At 35.6% G+C, this 17,303-nt stretch overlaps 1 protein-coding gene across 1 annotated transcript; it reads right to left on the reverse strand.

Moving 5' to 3' along the window:
• Positions 1-5,708: 5,708 nt before the first annotated feature.
• LOC144435054 (uncharacterized) lies at positions 5,709-10,550 on the reverse strand. The gene is made up of 5 exons (XM_078123598.1): positions 10,344-10,550; positions 10,188-10,231; positions 9,991-10,056; positions 9,742-9,802; positions 5,709-9,549 (listed from the first exon to the last, which is right to left on the reverse strand). The coding sequence occupies exons 1-5, from the start codon at positions 10,413-10,415 to the stop codon at positions 8,713-8,715; spliced, it is 1,080 nt and encodes a 359-aa protein (XP_077979724.1). The 5' UTR covers positions 10,416-10,550; the 3' UTR covers positions 5,709-8,712.
• Positions 10,551-17,303: the final 6,753 nt, after the last annotated feature.

Below are 17,303 nucleotides of genomic sequence, written 5' to 3' on the forward strand. Positions count from 1 at the left end.
AAATGTACCTAAAACTATCACGTTGGATAATATGATAAAATACTAATTTAATCAGTGAATATACAGGCAAAGAAATATTGACGTACAAACAACACAAATGGTTATATAAAGACGTTACCAGACGTTCCGGTCACGCTTTCCGTTGACCTTCCTCTATTGCTAAGCAAACCACGTTTTTGTATTAAGTTGTAGGTGGTATCGCGTGTTCTGAGAACGGGTCCTAAAAATAGCTAGATATCATGAAGTACACATATATAATTAACATTCCTCGTATGTTTATGGAGGGATGTATAACACAGTCTTAACGACATAAACAGACTATATACGGTGTGGATAGGATGTTATCGAACTGTACGAATACATGCATTGATGTATCATCTGGGGGCAATGGCCATTCGCGTATGAAAAAAATAAATAAAACCAACAGTGTTGTCACCTCTATTGTAATTTGACGGCTGTGACATCGTACATAAGGATTAATAGTAAATGTAATATGTTGACCAGACCATCTGTCTAACTATAATGAAATCAGAGGTTACCTATTTCATATACTGCGGCTTTCGGATTATGTTACGAAACTAGTGTCTGTGTATCTGATGAGTTTGGTCTTTCTCTACTCACCCAAGTTGAACGATTTCAACAACTATGTAAAATATCTTATATTTAGATTAATTTTATTTCAATAAATGTAATTTTTTATTTCTTGAATCTGACGACTTATTTTCCTAATTATTATAGTGTGTTTAATAATCGGCAAGTAATCGGACTCCACGTGCAAGCAACGATCCTAATTAAATATCCGTTATCTGTTTACTTTAAGGATACTAAATCAAGGTCATGACCTGAAATTCGCAGTAATTATATTCAGTGACGCTGAATCTGAAAAGGATCCGGAGCTTGCGCTTTCTTTGTGCGTGCCTATTTAACTTTGTCGCCGTGGAGTAACATCTGCGATGTATTGACCAACGATTTTTAACAGCTTGATCCTGGAGAGGACTGTACAGGTTTCGAAGAAAATTTGTAGAGTTCCTGACAAACATGATGTCAGAGAATTGCTGCTCTTTAAAGCTTAGAGAAATATCCTTTATTTTTAGAACCGTTTATAGGTTTATTTTTATAACATGAATGTTGGAACGGCCATTTTGAAGTTAATCCCAAAACTAGTAAATTATCATCACAATTATTGAAATCCCCATCGGAATATCTAAACTTGTTTTGTTATCAGAAGAAATGTGATAAATTGATTTATCATCTTTCCAAATATTCAAGTATTTCAGTTATACATATCAAGTTAAATTGAAGAAAATTTTGTTGTTCCTTATTCATTGAACTCCGAGCTGAATTACAAGGTTTTATTTTGCATTATTATCACCTGATATTTCCAACTTCAAATCAGGAAAAAGTTAAACATCTCATGGTAATAGTAAAACCAGTTTCCTTCAGAACGGCATACTGTCGGAGAGATCGTGATTTAAAACGTGCTGACAGGTATCTCTACTGTTACGCGACTACGTATCCAATGTGTTCACATCGATTGAAGTTAAGTACCATTTGGATACAATACTTGTTTTTCTGTAGTCATGAAATGTGGTATTAATAATTCTGATAAGTTGTTATATTGGGGGTTGGAGTGTTACGGCGAGAAAATTTCAACTTCTATCAATCCCAGTTATACACGGTATTGTATATATTACTTTACACCATGCACAAGGCAAGTTGGACAAAAAAATATGAAATTATACCCTGGTCGTTCTACGTCACGAAAACGCACGTCTACGTCACGAAAACGCGCGTCTACGTCACTGGTTCTGTTGTGTTCGAAATATGAGTCAAAACATTCAAAATTGCCATTTTTTCTCTGGTGCTGGTATAATTATATTATTCCCCCAGTACTTTTCTTTATTACGCTGGCAAATATTCGTAACCTGAGGGTTTTGTCATTACTTGTCTAGCGACTGGTGGTGACAAAGCCGATTCGAAAGGTCACTCTCATTTTCCGAATAAAAATATTGGAGAATAATCTAATTGTTTCCAAACATGTATTCTCCAACTTTCGTTATATTTTTTAAGGCAATACTTGATCACCATCTTCTGTAATAACTAACAACAAACACCATATATTAGTTTTATTGCCATTAAAGCATCTGTGACTGAGTTCAAAGGTTAATCCTATACTAGTGATTTTACTGTCTACTAAACTATAAAATAACAATTACTAATAGCGTGGTACGAATGTCTGTATCTGACAGACTAGTTCCCTAAATAGTATCAAAAATATACACAACTATGTACTTACCTTATGGCGTGGTCGCAGATGATCTTTGCATGTTTGGTTCAGAAAACCAGCCGAATGGTAATTTCAGAGGGCGTACATATCACATTATAGCATTATGATTTAAACTTTATGATTTGAAAAAAATATATATTTATTAATTTTATTTATTTAATGGAAGACCAACTGGAGCAAGTCCCATTCAGAGGCTCCTTAAAAAATGAAAAACACAAGAAAAAACAAGTCTACAAAGCAGACAAAGGTGTCAAACAAACAAAACTAACAAAATGCACATAAAAACACCATGATTACAAGGCAAACACCAAAATCAATCTTGCCAGGTTGACCTGAGACGACAATTTTAAATTTGTCAGAGATAAGTTAAAAGTCAATATTCACGATAAACATCAACATTCGTTCAATCTTTTTTTGAGAAACGCGAACATAAAAAACTAATTTTGTAAAAAGCTTGTAATTTTCTCAGTTGATTACATTTGGTAAAATTCAATCTCTTCGTTCATGTAAACATTTTGAATGAAACAATCTAGAAATTTAAAGAAATAATAAAATTATTTGACAATTAAATATCTGCTAAGGTTAAAGATAAAAAATAATATGGCTGTGATAATACAAACAGATAATATATAAGAGCAAAACAGTTAAACACAGACTTGAATCATCAAAAGTCAATCAATCATTCAATCAATCAATCAATCAATCAATCAATCAATCAATCAATCAATCAATCAATCAATCAATCGATCGATCGATCGATCGATCAATCAATCAATCAAAAGAATTTGTAAAGCCAAAATCCAATACGGCATTTTTTCAGTTGATGTCTATGACTTCCCCACCTTGCTTATTGCCACCGTTGTATGCTGATGATAGACCTGACAAGTGTTCTCTTCAGCCTGCTACGGAGATTAACCTGTTTTAATACGAATAATCCCTATCTTAATAAAGCTATGTGAATTTCATGTAACCCCAGAAAATTATCAGAACTAGTGCCACTTACAACCCGCGATAACACACTGGTGCGTTTGCTTGAATGAGGTGAACTAAGACATAATTAAGCAAAAACAATATACAACTGATTAAAAAACAACAGGGGGTGCCTCTCATGTAGATTCAGGCCACACTTTTATCAGTTTGTTTATATATGTGGAAGTTATAATGTAACAGTAACAGTTCATAAGGACATGTAGTATGTCTTATATTGTTGTTTTCCTTGTCTATCGGGCTAAATATAAGTGTTTTGACATGAATATATTCCTCTACCTGTTGGAAAGAACACAAGGACAGACACTGCTAACCAGAAGTCCATAATAACTCCCCTGTCTGCAAATATACAATTTCATCATAGTGTGATATTTAAACTAGAAGTCTTAGCCATTGCCCCCTTTCTTAGCCAACCAACATACTGCTATCGATGGCTTCATCACCAGGTTTCATGTGATGTGTTGTATACAGAGGAGTTTGTATCAGAAAACAATCTATGAAAATTCTCATATATTCATAGTTAAGGAGTACTATTTTGGGCCAATTTTAGCAGGGATTTATTTATCTAACTTCTGTGTTTGTCTGGATTGCAGGTAAATGGCCAGTAATCATTAAGATTGTACAGAATATTGCCACCCTTTTGTTTACCTTCTAGTAGAGTGTATATTGATATATTTGCAGTAGCAGGATTCGTGTGATATTTTCCTTAGGAAAACAACAATCTAAGCAATAATAGGTGTCCCTGTGTAACAGTGGTACGTTATAACGTGTATCATTCTATCAGTAAACAGAGTTATGGGATCCTGGCTCCGAGGGTGTTTATGCTTTGAATAGAAATCTTCTGGACGCTAGTTACATTGTATGTCTTTGCATGAAAAGTTGTCTCTAATTCCTGTTTACTCGAAGCAAACAAACGCACCGGTATTCTTTCGCGGGTTGTATAAAATCTTCTGTTTCAGTTGAAATATATTTACTGGTAAACTGACACATTTTGGATAACAGTAGTGTATCGTGTTTCATTGTTTTCGTGCAAGGCCACGTGTTGTGACTTCCAGCGTTGATCCGTATGTTGACGCTTGTCTCTTTCTTTACTCCTGCCTCAGGTGAATTTTACTAAAACCTCTTTTGTAATGGTGTTGTGCTGTATCTACACGAATCTTTAAATCTGTCACAGGATGGTTGAAGTAACACAAAATATTCTGTTAACTTACATGTAGGTAGCCAACGTAATTTTTCAAACGTCTTAATTCTTTTCTGCTAGATACGTGTAATATATATGTAGGGTATAGGAAGCGATAAATAATTTCCACGTCCGTGAAAAATATTGTATTTTATCATTTTGAATCAAAATTCTGACGTCATTTAAAAGGGTGATTATTACCATATATCATGTCTACAATATATTTGTAATATGCAAAAAATTACATTAACAGCAACAAAAAACCTTGTATCTGGAAATTTTGACGACGCCAGAGTTTGTCAATGAATAGGTGCAAACATCCTTAATGTGGCAAAATCGTTTGAAATGCGCACTTTGTTGAGACAAGTTGTAAGTGTGTAATATAATGGTTTAGATGCAAGACGATTGTATCAAACCGAAGGGCCATAAGTCTAGAATTTGTAGATAAAATGCTAATCGATCAAAAATATACACGGATTTGAGACGTTCCGCAAGTAGAGAGACCATTTATTATAAAGACCGGCGGGTTATATTCACTCGAGCTCATTGCACACGTTTGTCGCCAGAATTCAAGTACAACCTTCACCCCAATCTTACACGGCATTGAAAGGTCATTGACTCCTGTTGTTGCAATGCAAGGCAGAAAGTTCATTGTCAACAGCAAACACGCCAATTACAGTATTCTCAATGACTAAGCCGTAGTCATTTGAACGTCAATTCGTCTGAATTTGAACATTACAGAAATATAAACTGAAGATTCACATTGAGATAAACACGCCTACGTGTTAATAGTAACGCTTTTTACGGGTTTCATCCAATCAATGCTGCAATCACGAACGCTGTCTTTTACTATCCCTACATCCGAGACTAGCACTTACTTTTAGAAACCCATGTGCAAACTTCTATGCAAAATACCATGAAAATGAACCCATTTCAGTCACAGCAAATCTAAGGATCGCTATATCGCTAGTCAATAGGTTATCACCCTTTGGACTACGTATCAGCGCTCTTTATCGGGTCATCAACCCTGATTTGTGTCATTGCACGGGTTCTGTTATCGTTTTCTACAAAATGCGTCAGTGTTATCAATATTGTGACACAGTTTTATACTGATACAAACCTGTTTGAGTGTTATAGTAATCACTCTGCGTTCAAAAAAAGAAGAAACAAACACACTCGTTTGATTTTTACCAAAATACATCAGAATTTTACTGCGATTTTAGCAAAAGACAGATATATATGATAGACAGTTATATGAATATATAATAGTGTAAATACGTTTCCTGCACCATTAATTAAAATAAGTGAAACTTTTAAAAAAAATGTGCAAAAACAAGTCTGATTTGAAATAATGTTGGATATATATTTGGTAACCATGACATTGACATTGTTTATCACATGGATGATTTTTGTTTTACTCTTTCGTTATCGACATTTTTAATTGGCTATAAAACAGTACCACACACACCTGGTAAGCTTCCTGAAGACTGGCTGTATGCTCAGGTTCATTACCTCCCGTTACATGTAGATTTAAAACTTCGTCATTTTTTTTCAAGGGTCAATGTTCTTTCATTCCTCTTTCAGTTGGTCATGACTTATGTATATAATAATCACCGATGCGTTGCATATATAATATAATACTCAACTATGAGTTAATAACAAGAGGCCGTGTAGGTGTCTATAAAAAGGAACCCATTCCATCAACCTTGTCACATCAGTGTATAATAATGTTATCTAAATTAAAAAAAATAGACACGCAGCACACTACGCTATATACGCCAATAAAAAATAAACTTTACTCCTCATCTTCTTTTTAAGTCTTTTAAGTCTTTTACTAAAATAATTTGTTCCTCTCAAATCCAAACTACATTAATTTTATACACACGTTGTTTTCCTTCTTAGCAATATACATTTCTGAAAACAATACTCGTATGAGTGAGAAAATGAGTGAGTATTCATGACATCGAGGCAGCATTACGACATGGATATTTGTTATTTTCTATTTACACGTGCGGTCCAAAAGACATGAATCCTTTGTTTATGCAAACAGTCTTGATGTATGTATACATGTATACTTTTTTTTTTAGCTATCTAGGGGGTTGTCACTTAGCCAGTTGAGTTGACTCTGAGTTGACTCTAGTCTTACTTAACATAAACAACCCAAATATGAACAGTTAATGTGCACTCTGAATAGGGTTAAATTTAGGTCAGGTACAATGGGGGTTTAGAGTCGACTTATCTTTTGTGTCTGACACAACATTCCATTTGAATGACTTTGGTATGTGATCTGTGTCAGGTACAAAAATTCAGTGTGAATGGAGTCCCAAATCCAGCTTATCAGTTTTACTACTCTATGTTGCCTCAGAGGGAAACTCGCATTTATAGTCTGAACATAGTATATACCACCGTAGTTAATATTATATTTTATCAGATGATATTTTCAAAACGTGATTATGTAACTTAAAAAATACATTAAGTATCATGTGGGTGATAGGCAAAGCTAGAATACTGCTTCCCTATGTGTTATTGGTGGCCTGTATTAAACACGAATTCCCCTTCACTACTCATCAAATCACTTTATAGAATAGATTATATGATTTACATTCGTTTGATTGATTGACAATAGTGAAAAGAACATCTGAAGATTCTTGAATAGCTAATTGTTACATGATACTTTAAAAGACTGTGTTGTATAAATTTATAATAATGTGTAGTCGGTGCTTAGCAAAATGACAGCAAACCTGAAAATTGATGTCTTTGCTGGTTCTACCATATACCCCATTCGTACCAGGGGGGTTAAGGTTGTAGGACCAACTCAGACAGTGCCACTCAATAACATTACCTATAATTTTACATGTAAGATACCACGGAACTATTCGACACACTGATGTTATTTTGGGTGAAAAAGTTCCGTTCAAAAGCCATTAATACCAACCACTTGCAGGAATCATTCGGACAAAAATTCTTATTTCTACATGACTTAATTTCTATTGCACTTTTAAAAAAATGGGGGGAGAAATGTTAAAAGTAACAAGTCTCGATAGTAAATTGAAGGTAACATAGGGGTGATTAAACGTAAACAAGACCCACTATCATTATGGAATTAGTCATTTTTGTCAAGAAATCATCAGGTAGTAAAAGAGATGACGGTCACACACTAGCTAATTTACATAATCTCGTGCACGGAACTTACAACTTGCTTCAAGTATCAAACTGCATCAAATGACTTCAGTGCAGGAGATGCGCGGTCAGAAGTCACGTGATACACGGAACATCATGACGAGCGCTAGCAACTCACAGACTTCCTGTCCCAAATAAAAGTAGCATAAATATTGTATGTGGCATGTGGGCGTCCCGTTGTATGGCTTACAGTCAGATACGTTAATCGTGCAGTGAAACGTCAGTCGTACACCATCGATCATTCTCGGGTGTTCACAAGTATTGACAGGTCACACAGTCACAATCGTCATAACATGTCAACATTTAAAACCAAAGAATCTGTGTGATGATTGGTCGATATGACATTAATTAAGTAAAATATGTCAGCTGATTTCAATACGTTCATGATTAAACTATTAATAGTATATTTTCAGCAATTAAAACACTTTTTATAGGATCAATACAACTAAGAAGCGAATGACAATTTATATCGAAAATGACAAGTTCGCTTCCTTTGAAATTTAATGACAACTGCCTTCAGGTCTGTGTCATTTTACCTTCGTGATATCCACCATACTTTTTTTGAAATAAACATTTAAATACACTTCCATTTCCTCCTCAGATATTCCTTGAACATATTAGTTATACAAATTCAATTTTTGAAAAACAACGTAAATTGTATACAGAAATTGAATGACTCAAAACGATGTTTTCCATTCCATTATTCCATATGAACAATACAGTTCCTGATAAATGTCTACATGCTCTAAGTTACTGCGTCACAGACAGAATGTTTCGGTCGAAAAAAAAAACATTCGTTCGCTGGCTCAGCAGTCTACAGCTGATGAACGGCAAACACGTTGAGTTGCGATAACAGTTATCAGCATCACCCCCTCTGTCACTTCTCCTCGACTGTTATAAACATATGTGCAGTGCCCATACTGTACCAGAGCGTACTGTTACCTGACCAACTATCCACTATACAGAATTCAGAGTCATAGTTCTATGTATGTCGCTTGAGACACGACAAGGTTGACTGCACGACGAGGGACGTCTCAGTGCTTCGATAGGAACATCAAGGTCAAAGCCCTTTATATCCTTAAAATGTACGTGGCTTGAAGAACCCATCCTGAGCAAAACTTTCCCGAATTGTAACTGTGATGTTGTGCGACGTCACATCAGTTATGAGCACTTTACCCGTTGGAGATGTGTGCCGAATATCACGTGGAGAGAAGCAGTTGCCATGGTGACCTACATCGAACTGCGTGTTGCTGCCACCGTGTTGGGCATAAATAGTAGCCGTTTCTCTCGGAACACTTGCACCAGAGAATGGGCTATGGGATGATTCTTTCATCCCGTCAATATCCTCGTTCCTTATCATCGCCTCTCGGTAGTTTGGTGTGGTCGCACATGACCATCCTGTTGGCTGACTGCTCTGTACACGAGCGAGGGGTGTCCTTGCATGGTCACTATCCATAACGTTGTACCCTTGAGGGTTTGATGTTACGGTCATCGCGTAAATTCCATGGTATTTATTTTCGTCAGGTGATAAATGATCTTTAATGGGTACAATTTCATTGCAATTTTCGTCATTCATTTTATAAGGACACCACAAAACAGGTTTCTTCACATTCAAATTGACACAGTTGTTCGAATCTGATTCTAGTAGGTCTTTCCCGCCCTCAATCTGACACGCTGTTGGTTTGTCGTCTGCTACCACTTCACTATCAGGTTCATGCCGGACATCGACCTTCGCGTCGTCTTCGTGCAGCGGCTGCTGGTCTGAGCTGATAGCAGCGTCTTCATCTCTTGAACAATCCATACAGTTTCCATGGTCACTATTTGAACTTTCATCGTCCTTCCCATTTTCCTGCATAGTGGCATCAACCAGTGTATCTGACTTCAAGTTCACTGTCACCTTCTTCAGCTTACATTCCTAGATCGGAGAACAAACTTGAATTATCAGGTGGAGTGATCACTATATGTTAGATGATTCACCGCTATTGACATGGAAAGTACAACGGTCGCATAAATAGGCTGCTATATCGGTTCACCAAATCTGAGTAACAACACAGCCATTACAAATCGATATTAGAATGCACGCAATTATTGAAGTCAAATCGCCTACCTTCAGTATTTCCAATTTACGTTTCCGAATTTTCGCCTCACGTGCTTCCCGCCGTTTACACCTATTACACAAAAAGTAAGCGAGACAGTGAAGTTAAAAAAATGATATCCAAGAAGAGACGGGTTGTTGTTTGATGTAGCAGCCAATGTAACATGTGTATGTGTGTCGCATGATGATATCGTGTGTAATTTCAATTACGCCATATTTGTACTCTTTTTGTGTTGCGTTTAAACACAAGAAACCACTTACCTGCGAATGAATTGCTCGACGAGTTTCGGATCGAGAATGTTCTCCTCCGGCTCCCAAGTATTATATCTGCAAGAACACAAAAACTGGTTAAGATTGCCTAAACTGTATATTCTTCACGAAAGAATATTGGAAATCAAGATAGAAGTTTAATGTATCGGAAACGAGGGAATGATAATATTATATACGGCCATACTCACTTGGCGGTCCAGCCTTGCCATTTAACTAGATATTCCACAGTACCCTGCAAGCAATATAAAGATGAACAAAATACGATGTTAATGGCTCTGTTGACAAAAATCTAACCGACTTCATAACGTTCTGCAGAAATCAAATAACACTATCTCGAAGCATACCTTCCGTATACGTTTTTTGAGAAGTCGTTCGGCTTCGTAGACCTCCTGACACGGTCCGTTGTTGTGATCCATAGTAGAGTAGAGAAGAGCACAGCCGAGCACAATAATATGAGCGGCACACGCCGATCGTTCACGAACACAGACTGAGCTTGCGATGCGTACACACGCAACGCTACTTGTAAACTAATACTCGGGGATCGGGAGCTATTAAATGCACAATGACGTAGATAGCCCATAATATGCATCTAGGCCGTGACGCGGGTGTATTGTTGTTCAAATTGTAAGCTTGTTAACTGTCATGCCTTTGTTAAAAACAGGGTCGAACAGCTCTGAAAGCTTGAAGAGGCGTCGATTAGGGATAAAAAAAAATTGACTAACGTTCCCGACGTTTCAAACTATTAAATGTTAATAAGAAATGGAGAATGACGACACAAGGACAGCGTGAGTTCATGTATTTGAACTAAATGGAATATTGATGACAAATGTAATGAAACACACGCCTTCGTAGTCGTCAAATTTACCACTTCTTAAAACGTTCTGTTTCTAAAAAGAGCGAAGGGACCATTGTTCGGCGTTAGACTTTTCAGACATTACAGGGGTTTTTTGTCTGAATTAGTTCCGAGTCCGCAGAGACGCTGACTTTTGAACAACGTTTGTATCCGATGATAATCGCTTTAGCTTATTTACAAGAATTGAGATGAGGAGAGCTCCATCTGTCGCATTCGTCTTGCAGTAACAAAGAGAGATCGTTTTGTCGGTACACCTTGTTTGCGGAGAAGAGTAAATATCGTTTATCGTACTCAAAAGTTATTAGGTCTCGAAGAACAATAGCGACAAAAAACGGCACTTTCCTCTTAATTTACCATGTTTATTTTCTTATGTTTTCTTTCTGAATTTGAATCCTACGATCCACGACTGTACATTTCTTTTATTCGACGCCTTGAACAAATGTGTACACACTAAGTAAACAGAACACCCGCACAGCAGCCAGTTGTTTGCAAATAAATCACTCAGAAGAGACAATGTAGGAGATTTATCACTTAATATTTCAGAGAACTGATTCGAAACTTTCTAGAACGGATATGAGTTTGGACGCATGTTCGTTCGAGATAAAAATTACGAGATTGAGTTTTATACAAGCATTAATTTCAAAATGGAACTAAGTCCTGCATTACGGCACAATTTAACTCTTATTTATGTTATCAGATTTTGAAATTAAAAAGAAGTTGTGTATAATATTTCCAAACTAGTATATCAATATGTCATATCTATATTTCATGTATTGTTACTTAGTACGTATATATCGCCAGATTCAGCGGTGTAATATTGTAAAATGTAACAACAGTATATATTTTTCTCTGCTAAAATTAAATCATGTAACAATTATACAGTTCAGTGAATAATTGAAGTGTCGATTCAGTAAATCCCCGAGCATCGATCGAAACTAAGAGTTGTTAGGACTATCAAATTTCTTATTCATCGGGTAAATAACCGTAATTTTGGGGAAATTTACGTTAAGCTTTTCTTTTCATTTCATGCTTACACACGAATTTGAAAATTATGAAGACTAACGTCACATTGACAGGGTTTAACCTAATTTTTCCAAGCATATTTGTGTCTTAGAAATATGTTATATAGTATTCACGTAACGTAATGGGAGATAAAGGAATGGAGTGCCAGCTATTGCACAGCACGAGGGCGACTAGCCCGCTTTTAGAGCAATATTTATAAATATTTGTTGGTCACCCGTCCTTTCGAAACTGTCAACAACGAAAACAATGAACAAATATTTTTGGCTTTGGTTTATCGACGCCCTGATTTTTTTAACAAAGGCAAGAATTAATGTGAAATTCTTCTGAATCATTCAGGCTATTTCTGAATCACTATTTTGTGATTAAGAAGAATTTCACTTTTTGGACTGGTTGATTTTTATCACAAATAAATTACTTTTATTTCTTACTATTGTAACAATGAAATGTATATTCAATACTTGAGAAAGTGATTCAGTGTTTGATGATGTGTTAGAGCTTCAAAACCAGAATTTAGACAACGAATACTCCCCGTCCGTTTAGAGTTAGTAAAATGTGTCCTACCTAACCTTTTTTACAGTTCAGAATTATAATGGAATGTCAGTGTTCAAGTTCACGTTCAGGTTGTTAGTTCGTAAAGAACGACGAGACCTTTTAAAGAACTAGGTATCCCCCACATACAGCACAGGTAAGATACATCGAATCTCAAACCATCATCATAGTTGTCTCAGCTGAGTTCAAATACAGGAACGATACTCTACCGAAGCCAAACCGTGAAATTGTAACTTGTGTTAAGTTTGTGCATCATTCAACTATTTTACACTTCGATATAGACGGGCTTGAGATCATAATGGTTTGTTTAATCTCGTGAGATGATTTGAGACTCACAAAGTTGTTTTTAATTCATTCTTTTTTTTTTAAACAGCATTAATCCCGGACGTCTTCAAGATCCTTCAAGGCTGGATGACTCAGCGAGTGACAGAAAGCGAGTTGCAGCTCATGAGGATGCACATTAAAAAAAATTTAAAATGATGAATTGATCATTCGACCAACATTTTTAACAAGTCGGTGGCGTTTATCGATGAATATGGAGATTTATATAAGACAAATTTGATCTGTTCAAAATTAGCAGCTGAGATACTAGTAGGCGAACATACTGATATTAGCTATAATTATAACATGACATTTGTCTCTGTAAACATCAATCTTTAACCGTAGAATTATCGTGAGATGTGATTTTATTCATCGAAAAGATTTAAATGTTACAAAGAATGGCCACAATAAACAAACTATTTCGTCGTATATTCAGACTATCATACCCCGGAAGTTAACTTCTATTTACAGTAATCAGAAGTTGACATTTTTTAAATATAATTTAATGTTTCATATAACTATTGGTTCTTTGTAATTTGTAATGTGTAATGTGTGTACATGATTGTATTGCTCTGTATGTTTGCTAGAGTTATTACCTGCTATTGGGACAACCTGTTGGTTCTACAATAATTACATAAACAAATACCGAAAAAGATCAAATTTACTATGGACAATCGATTCCTTTAGCAATTTATCGTTATATTGTAATATAACAAATATTCAGTATTTTTTCACGTAATGGAGACTTTTACTTTTGCTGTTCGACTAGTATGCTAAATCGTCTACAGTAATCCAAGTTATTATGCATTCCACAGTAAAAATACATTCTGTCATGTTGTAAAATAATATAATTCTCTGTCCGACATTAAAAATGATGATCGCTTATTTTTAATTTTAAACGCTGTACTACCAAACCAAGGTGACTATAGAATTTCAATTGGGCGGCACAATGTTTTATTAATCTCAGCAAGGTTTTGTGTTATGAATTATATAAAACGAAACAACAGACACGGATATCACACAAGCATATACAATGATACATTTTATCTCACTGTGAACACAAATCAATATCAATGTTGGATGAAACAAGGAAGATTCAAACACAAAACGGTTTATTTGTGTTCACAGTGAGACAAAATGTAACATTTCATGTGCGTGCGTGCGTGCCATCAGTGCATGTATTTTGTTCGTGTAAGATTGGGTGATGAAATTCTATAGTCACTCTGATTTGGTAGTAAGTGCACCAGCAAAATATGTAGCGACCCAGACAGTGATTTTATGTTGTAGTTTTCATACACCACCATGGGTAGATACATGTTAAGAAAATGTAACTTAGTGTATATATTTCTTACACAACACTTGTTTTCAGATATGTTTTTGTTTTATTTTATATTTTGTTTTGTTTTGTAGTTTATATGTTGTCTGTCTGGGCCATTGGATTAAGACTAGTTCCACTGAACTATTTCCATGGCCCTCACCAGGGAGGGTGACCATGCAGTATTGAATTATGTTTTTTTGTCATGTACACTTTCCCAGTCTAAGTTCTGTCATTCGTTTTGTTGAAAATAAAATGAATCAATCGACTTGTAAGTTGTGATTGTTTTTCGTTGACAGTAGTGGCTTATGCAGTTCAACTTCATAGTGTGTTAATGTAGCCACGAGAAGAATCAAGGAAAACTCAGATTTTCCAAATTTTGAAGGCAATCAAGCACAATGAAATAATGTATCATTTTTAATATGAGTGGGCTATCTGTGTCTGTCTTTTGCTTAATGTCACTAATTTGTAACCAAACAAAAACCCTGTGTGAGTCGTAAAAATGTCGTGCTGCCTAATTGAAACGCTATTGTTTCTCTGGTTCGGTAATAACTAAACTAACTGCATTTGGCCACTGTAGCGTAAATTATGTAGTCAGAGGTAGGATTTTTATTATTTAAACAACCTAACTATGTTTTACTACTTGAAAAAAAAAACATTGTAGAAAAACACAGTAAAATTGTCTTATAGATTGAAAATCCAAAAAAATACCAATTTCTTTTATCCATACGAAGTGATAATATCCGAATCTTGTTATCTATAAATGAAGAATGGTTATTGAAAGGCAAAGATCTGAATATAAATTGATTTTCTTTAAATGAAGACAATGGATAGGAAGGAAATGAATGTTATGTTTAGGTCAACTAAATAGGATAATTGTCGATATATATGTTGCCATGTTGTATGTTGTAGATCTATGATCAGTATTCATAAAGCGTCAGTTCCTCGTTAACCTAATAGTCTGGCAGGATATCCCGATATGGAACATTTTGTCGTCAGACGAGAAACATAAAATGGACGGCGTATTAAAAAGAATACTGTATTTAAATAACCTGGCTGTCATAACCTAAATATAACGCAACGTCAAATTGATGTGACAGTTAAGGAAGCGTTACAGCCAGCCGGGTGGTATATATAAGGGATAATATAGATGTCTATTTATAGATGAAGTGGGGTGGATATCATGTTGTTGTTTTTTTATTACATCTGTTGTAAAGTAGCGACACCTTATGGTGCTTTCTCAATCGTCATGATGTTTTTCACAATGGATGATTTATCCGCCACATTTTCATTCCGAGGTAAACACAATTCTTGTCGTGACTGTCAACTTGTTTACGCGCCAAGAATCTGATTCTAGGTCAAAGGACAATAGCCTTTGCTGATCTCGCAGATGTAAACAATCACATGCAATGTTGAATGTTGTTGGTAAATTCCATTTACCTGCCTGTCTTTTTATGACATAGATAATCCCTTGACATAAGTACTCATACAACACACAAAATGATCGGAGCCAAGTCAATTAATGGTGAAAATCAAATAAAAAGAACTCGGCGAGTAGAATATGCTGTTTGGCAAAGGCATCCTTTGCCACTCGAAATTGATGACGTTGCAGCATTGATGCCAGTACGAGTGTGCGTTGTTATATCACTCTGTTATCTTGGATCGATTGTATAGCACTGTATTGTGGTGATGGTGACCTTGAGTCAAAGAATAACAACTCTGTGATGTAGCGTGATTAATAAACCGGGGTCTACAAGTACATTTTGCAAGCGAACATTCACCAGGTACTAACAGTATACTACTTTTAAAGGTAGCGGATCTAAAAAAAAACTACAGGGTCAATACACTGTTTTCCTCCCCGTGAGCATCGTAAACATTACACTGCAACATTCCTGAGCTATGCACTGAGGTTCTTTTTACAGTAATCAAGAAAAAGCTACAGTTCAGTAAACATTGCAATGATACGTCTTCTCTACAATCAATGTCTATCAACAACAAAATGCATATGTATCAAGCAATCATTTATTAACATCGACACCCATTTAGAGTATAAATGCCATACAGATAATGATTTGGACAACAATGCTATAAATAGATGACATGCAATTATGAATGATTGATGGAGTTTTCTGTCACTGTGACAGTGGTGGAATGAATAAAAGGCTTTCACAGATAAAATTTGTCAAATCAAAAGTGATTCCATGGGATGATTATATAAATAAAACATTGTATAGTCTTCTAGTGTAACATCAGACCACTACAGTGGCCTGGGGTATAATAGCAGGGATGAACGTGGCTTGTTTTTATAACATTTTAAAAAGAAGCTGTCTAAACAGCACTCCTCTTCATCGCGTATGGTTCAAAATAGATTATCGTGATTATTGGGTTATTGTAAACATTGTATATTTTCCTTCTCAACATCGACGATGTAAGAAGAGCCTATTGCTCGTCAATTTATCGAGATTAGATAAAGTCAATAATAATAAGACTAATTGATGGATTGATTGGGTATTATCGATTCATAATTGATCGATTAATTGATTGCTCTATTACCCTCTCTTAAAGTGTTGACACCTTTAGGTCCGCAGTTAACGTAGAATGTATAATCGCATGAGATTGGAAGGCGGTTTTTAGACTAAATAGGGTAATTTGTGATAAATGTGTTTTGAATGTACGTGAAATATTTCTGAAGATAACGTTTGATGACGATAAGGCCTGCTAGTCCGTTTATTGCATCAGGTACAAATTCTTCTCTTGAATTGTGCGCAAAAATAGAAGTTTACCCAAACAATACATGAATGCGAAATTTCATTGCCATCGATTCAAAAGACTCTATTTATTGTAAATTCACAGTTTCAGTATTTGATGGCGGTTTGACCGGTCGATGCCCTGTAGTTTAACCTTCACACATAAATATAACAATTACAATAATTCTGCTTACTGTGGCCTTTTGACAATTAACAGTTTCGTCGTATCCCGGATGCTGTATCTGGAAATCGAATGAAAATAAGCTGATACCCGGATATGTCAATTTGCAATGGTTGACAGGTTTCTTAAAGTCAACCATGGATGTTATGGGTGAGATAAAACTATAACATCTAACATAAACAGCGGAGATTATTAGCACGCGGTCACAATGATTTTAAAATGAGTGAAAAAAGCGAGCTGTGGAAATGGTTTCGATGCAAGAAAATCAAATATAATAATAATGACTTTTATTTCATGAGAAAAAGGATGACCCTG

This window comes from Glandiceps talaboti, chromosome 5, assembly GCF_964340395.1.
Source record: "Glandiceps talaboti chromosome 5, keGlaTala1.1, whole genome shotgun sequence".
NCBI lineage: Eukaryota > Metazoa > Hemichordata > Enteropneusta > Spengelidae > Glandiceps > Glandiceps talaboti.

Coding starts and splice junctions, on each gene's coding strand:
- LOC144435054 (XM_078123598.1), bottom strand. CDS start 10,415: ATGGATCACAACAACGGACCGTGTCAGGAGGTCTACGAAGCCGAACGA. Junction 9,803..9,990: donor GTCGAGCAATTCATTCGCAG/GTAAGTGGTTTC, acceptor TTTGTGTAATAG/GTGTAAACGGCGGGAAGCAC. Junction 9,550..9,741: donor GTAAATTGGAAATACTGAAG/GTAGGCGATTTG, acceptor TCTCCGATCTAG/GAATGTAAGCTGAAGAAGGT.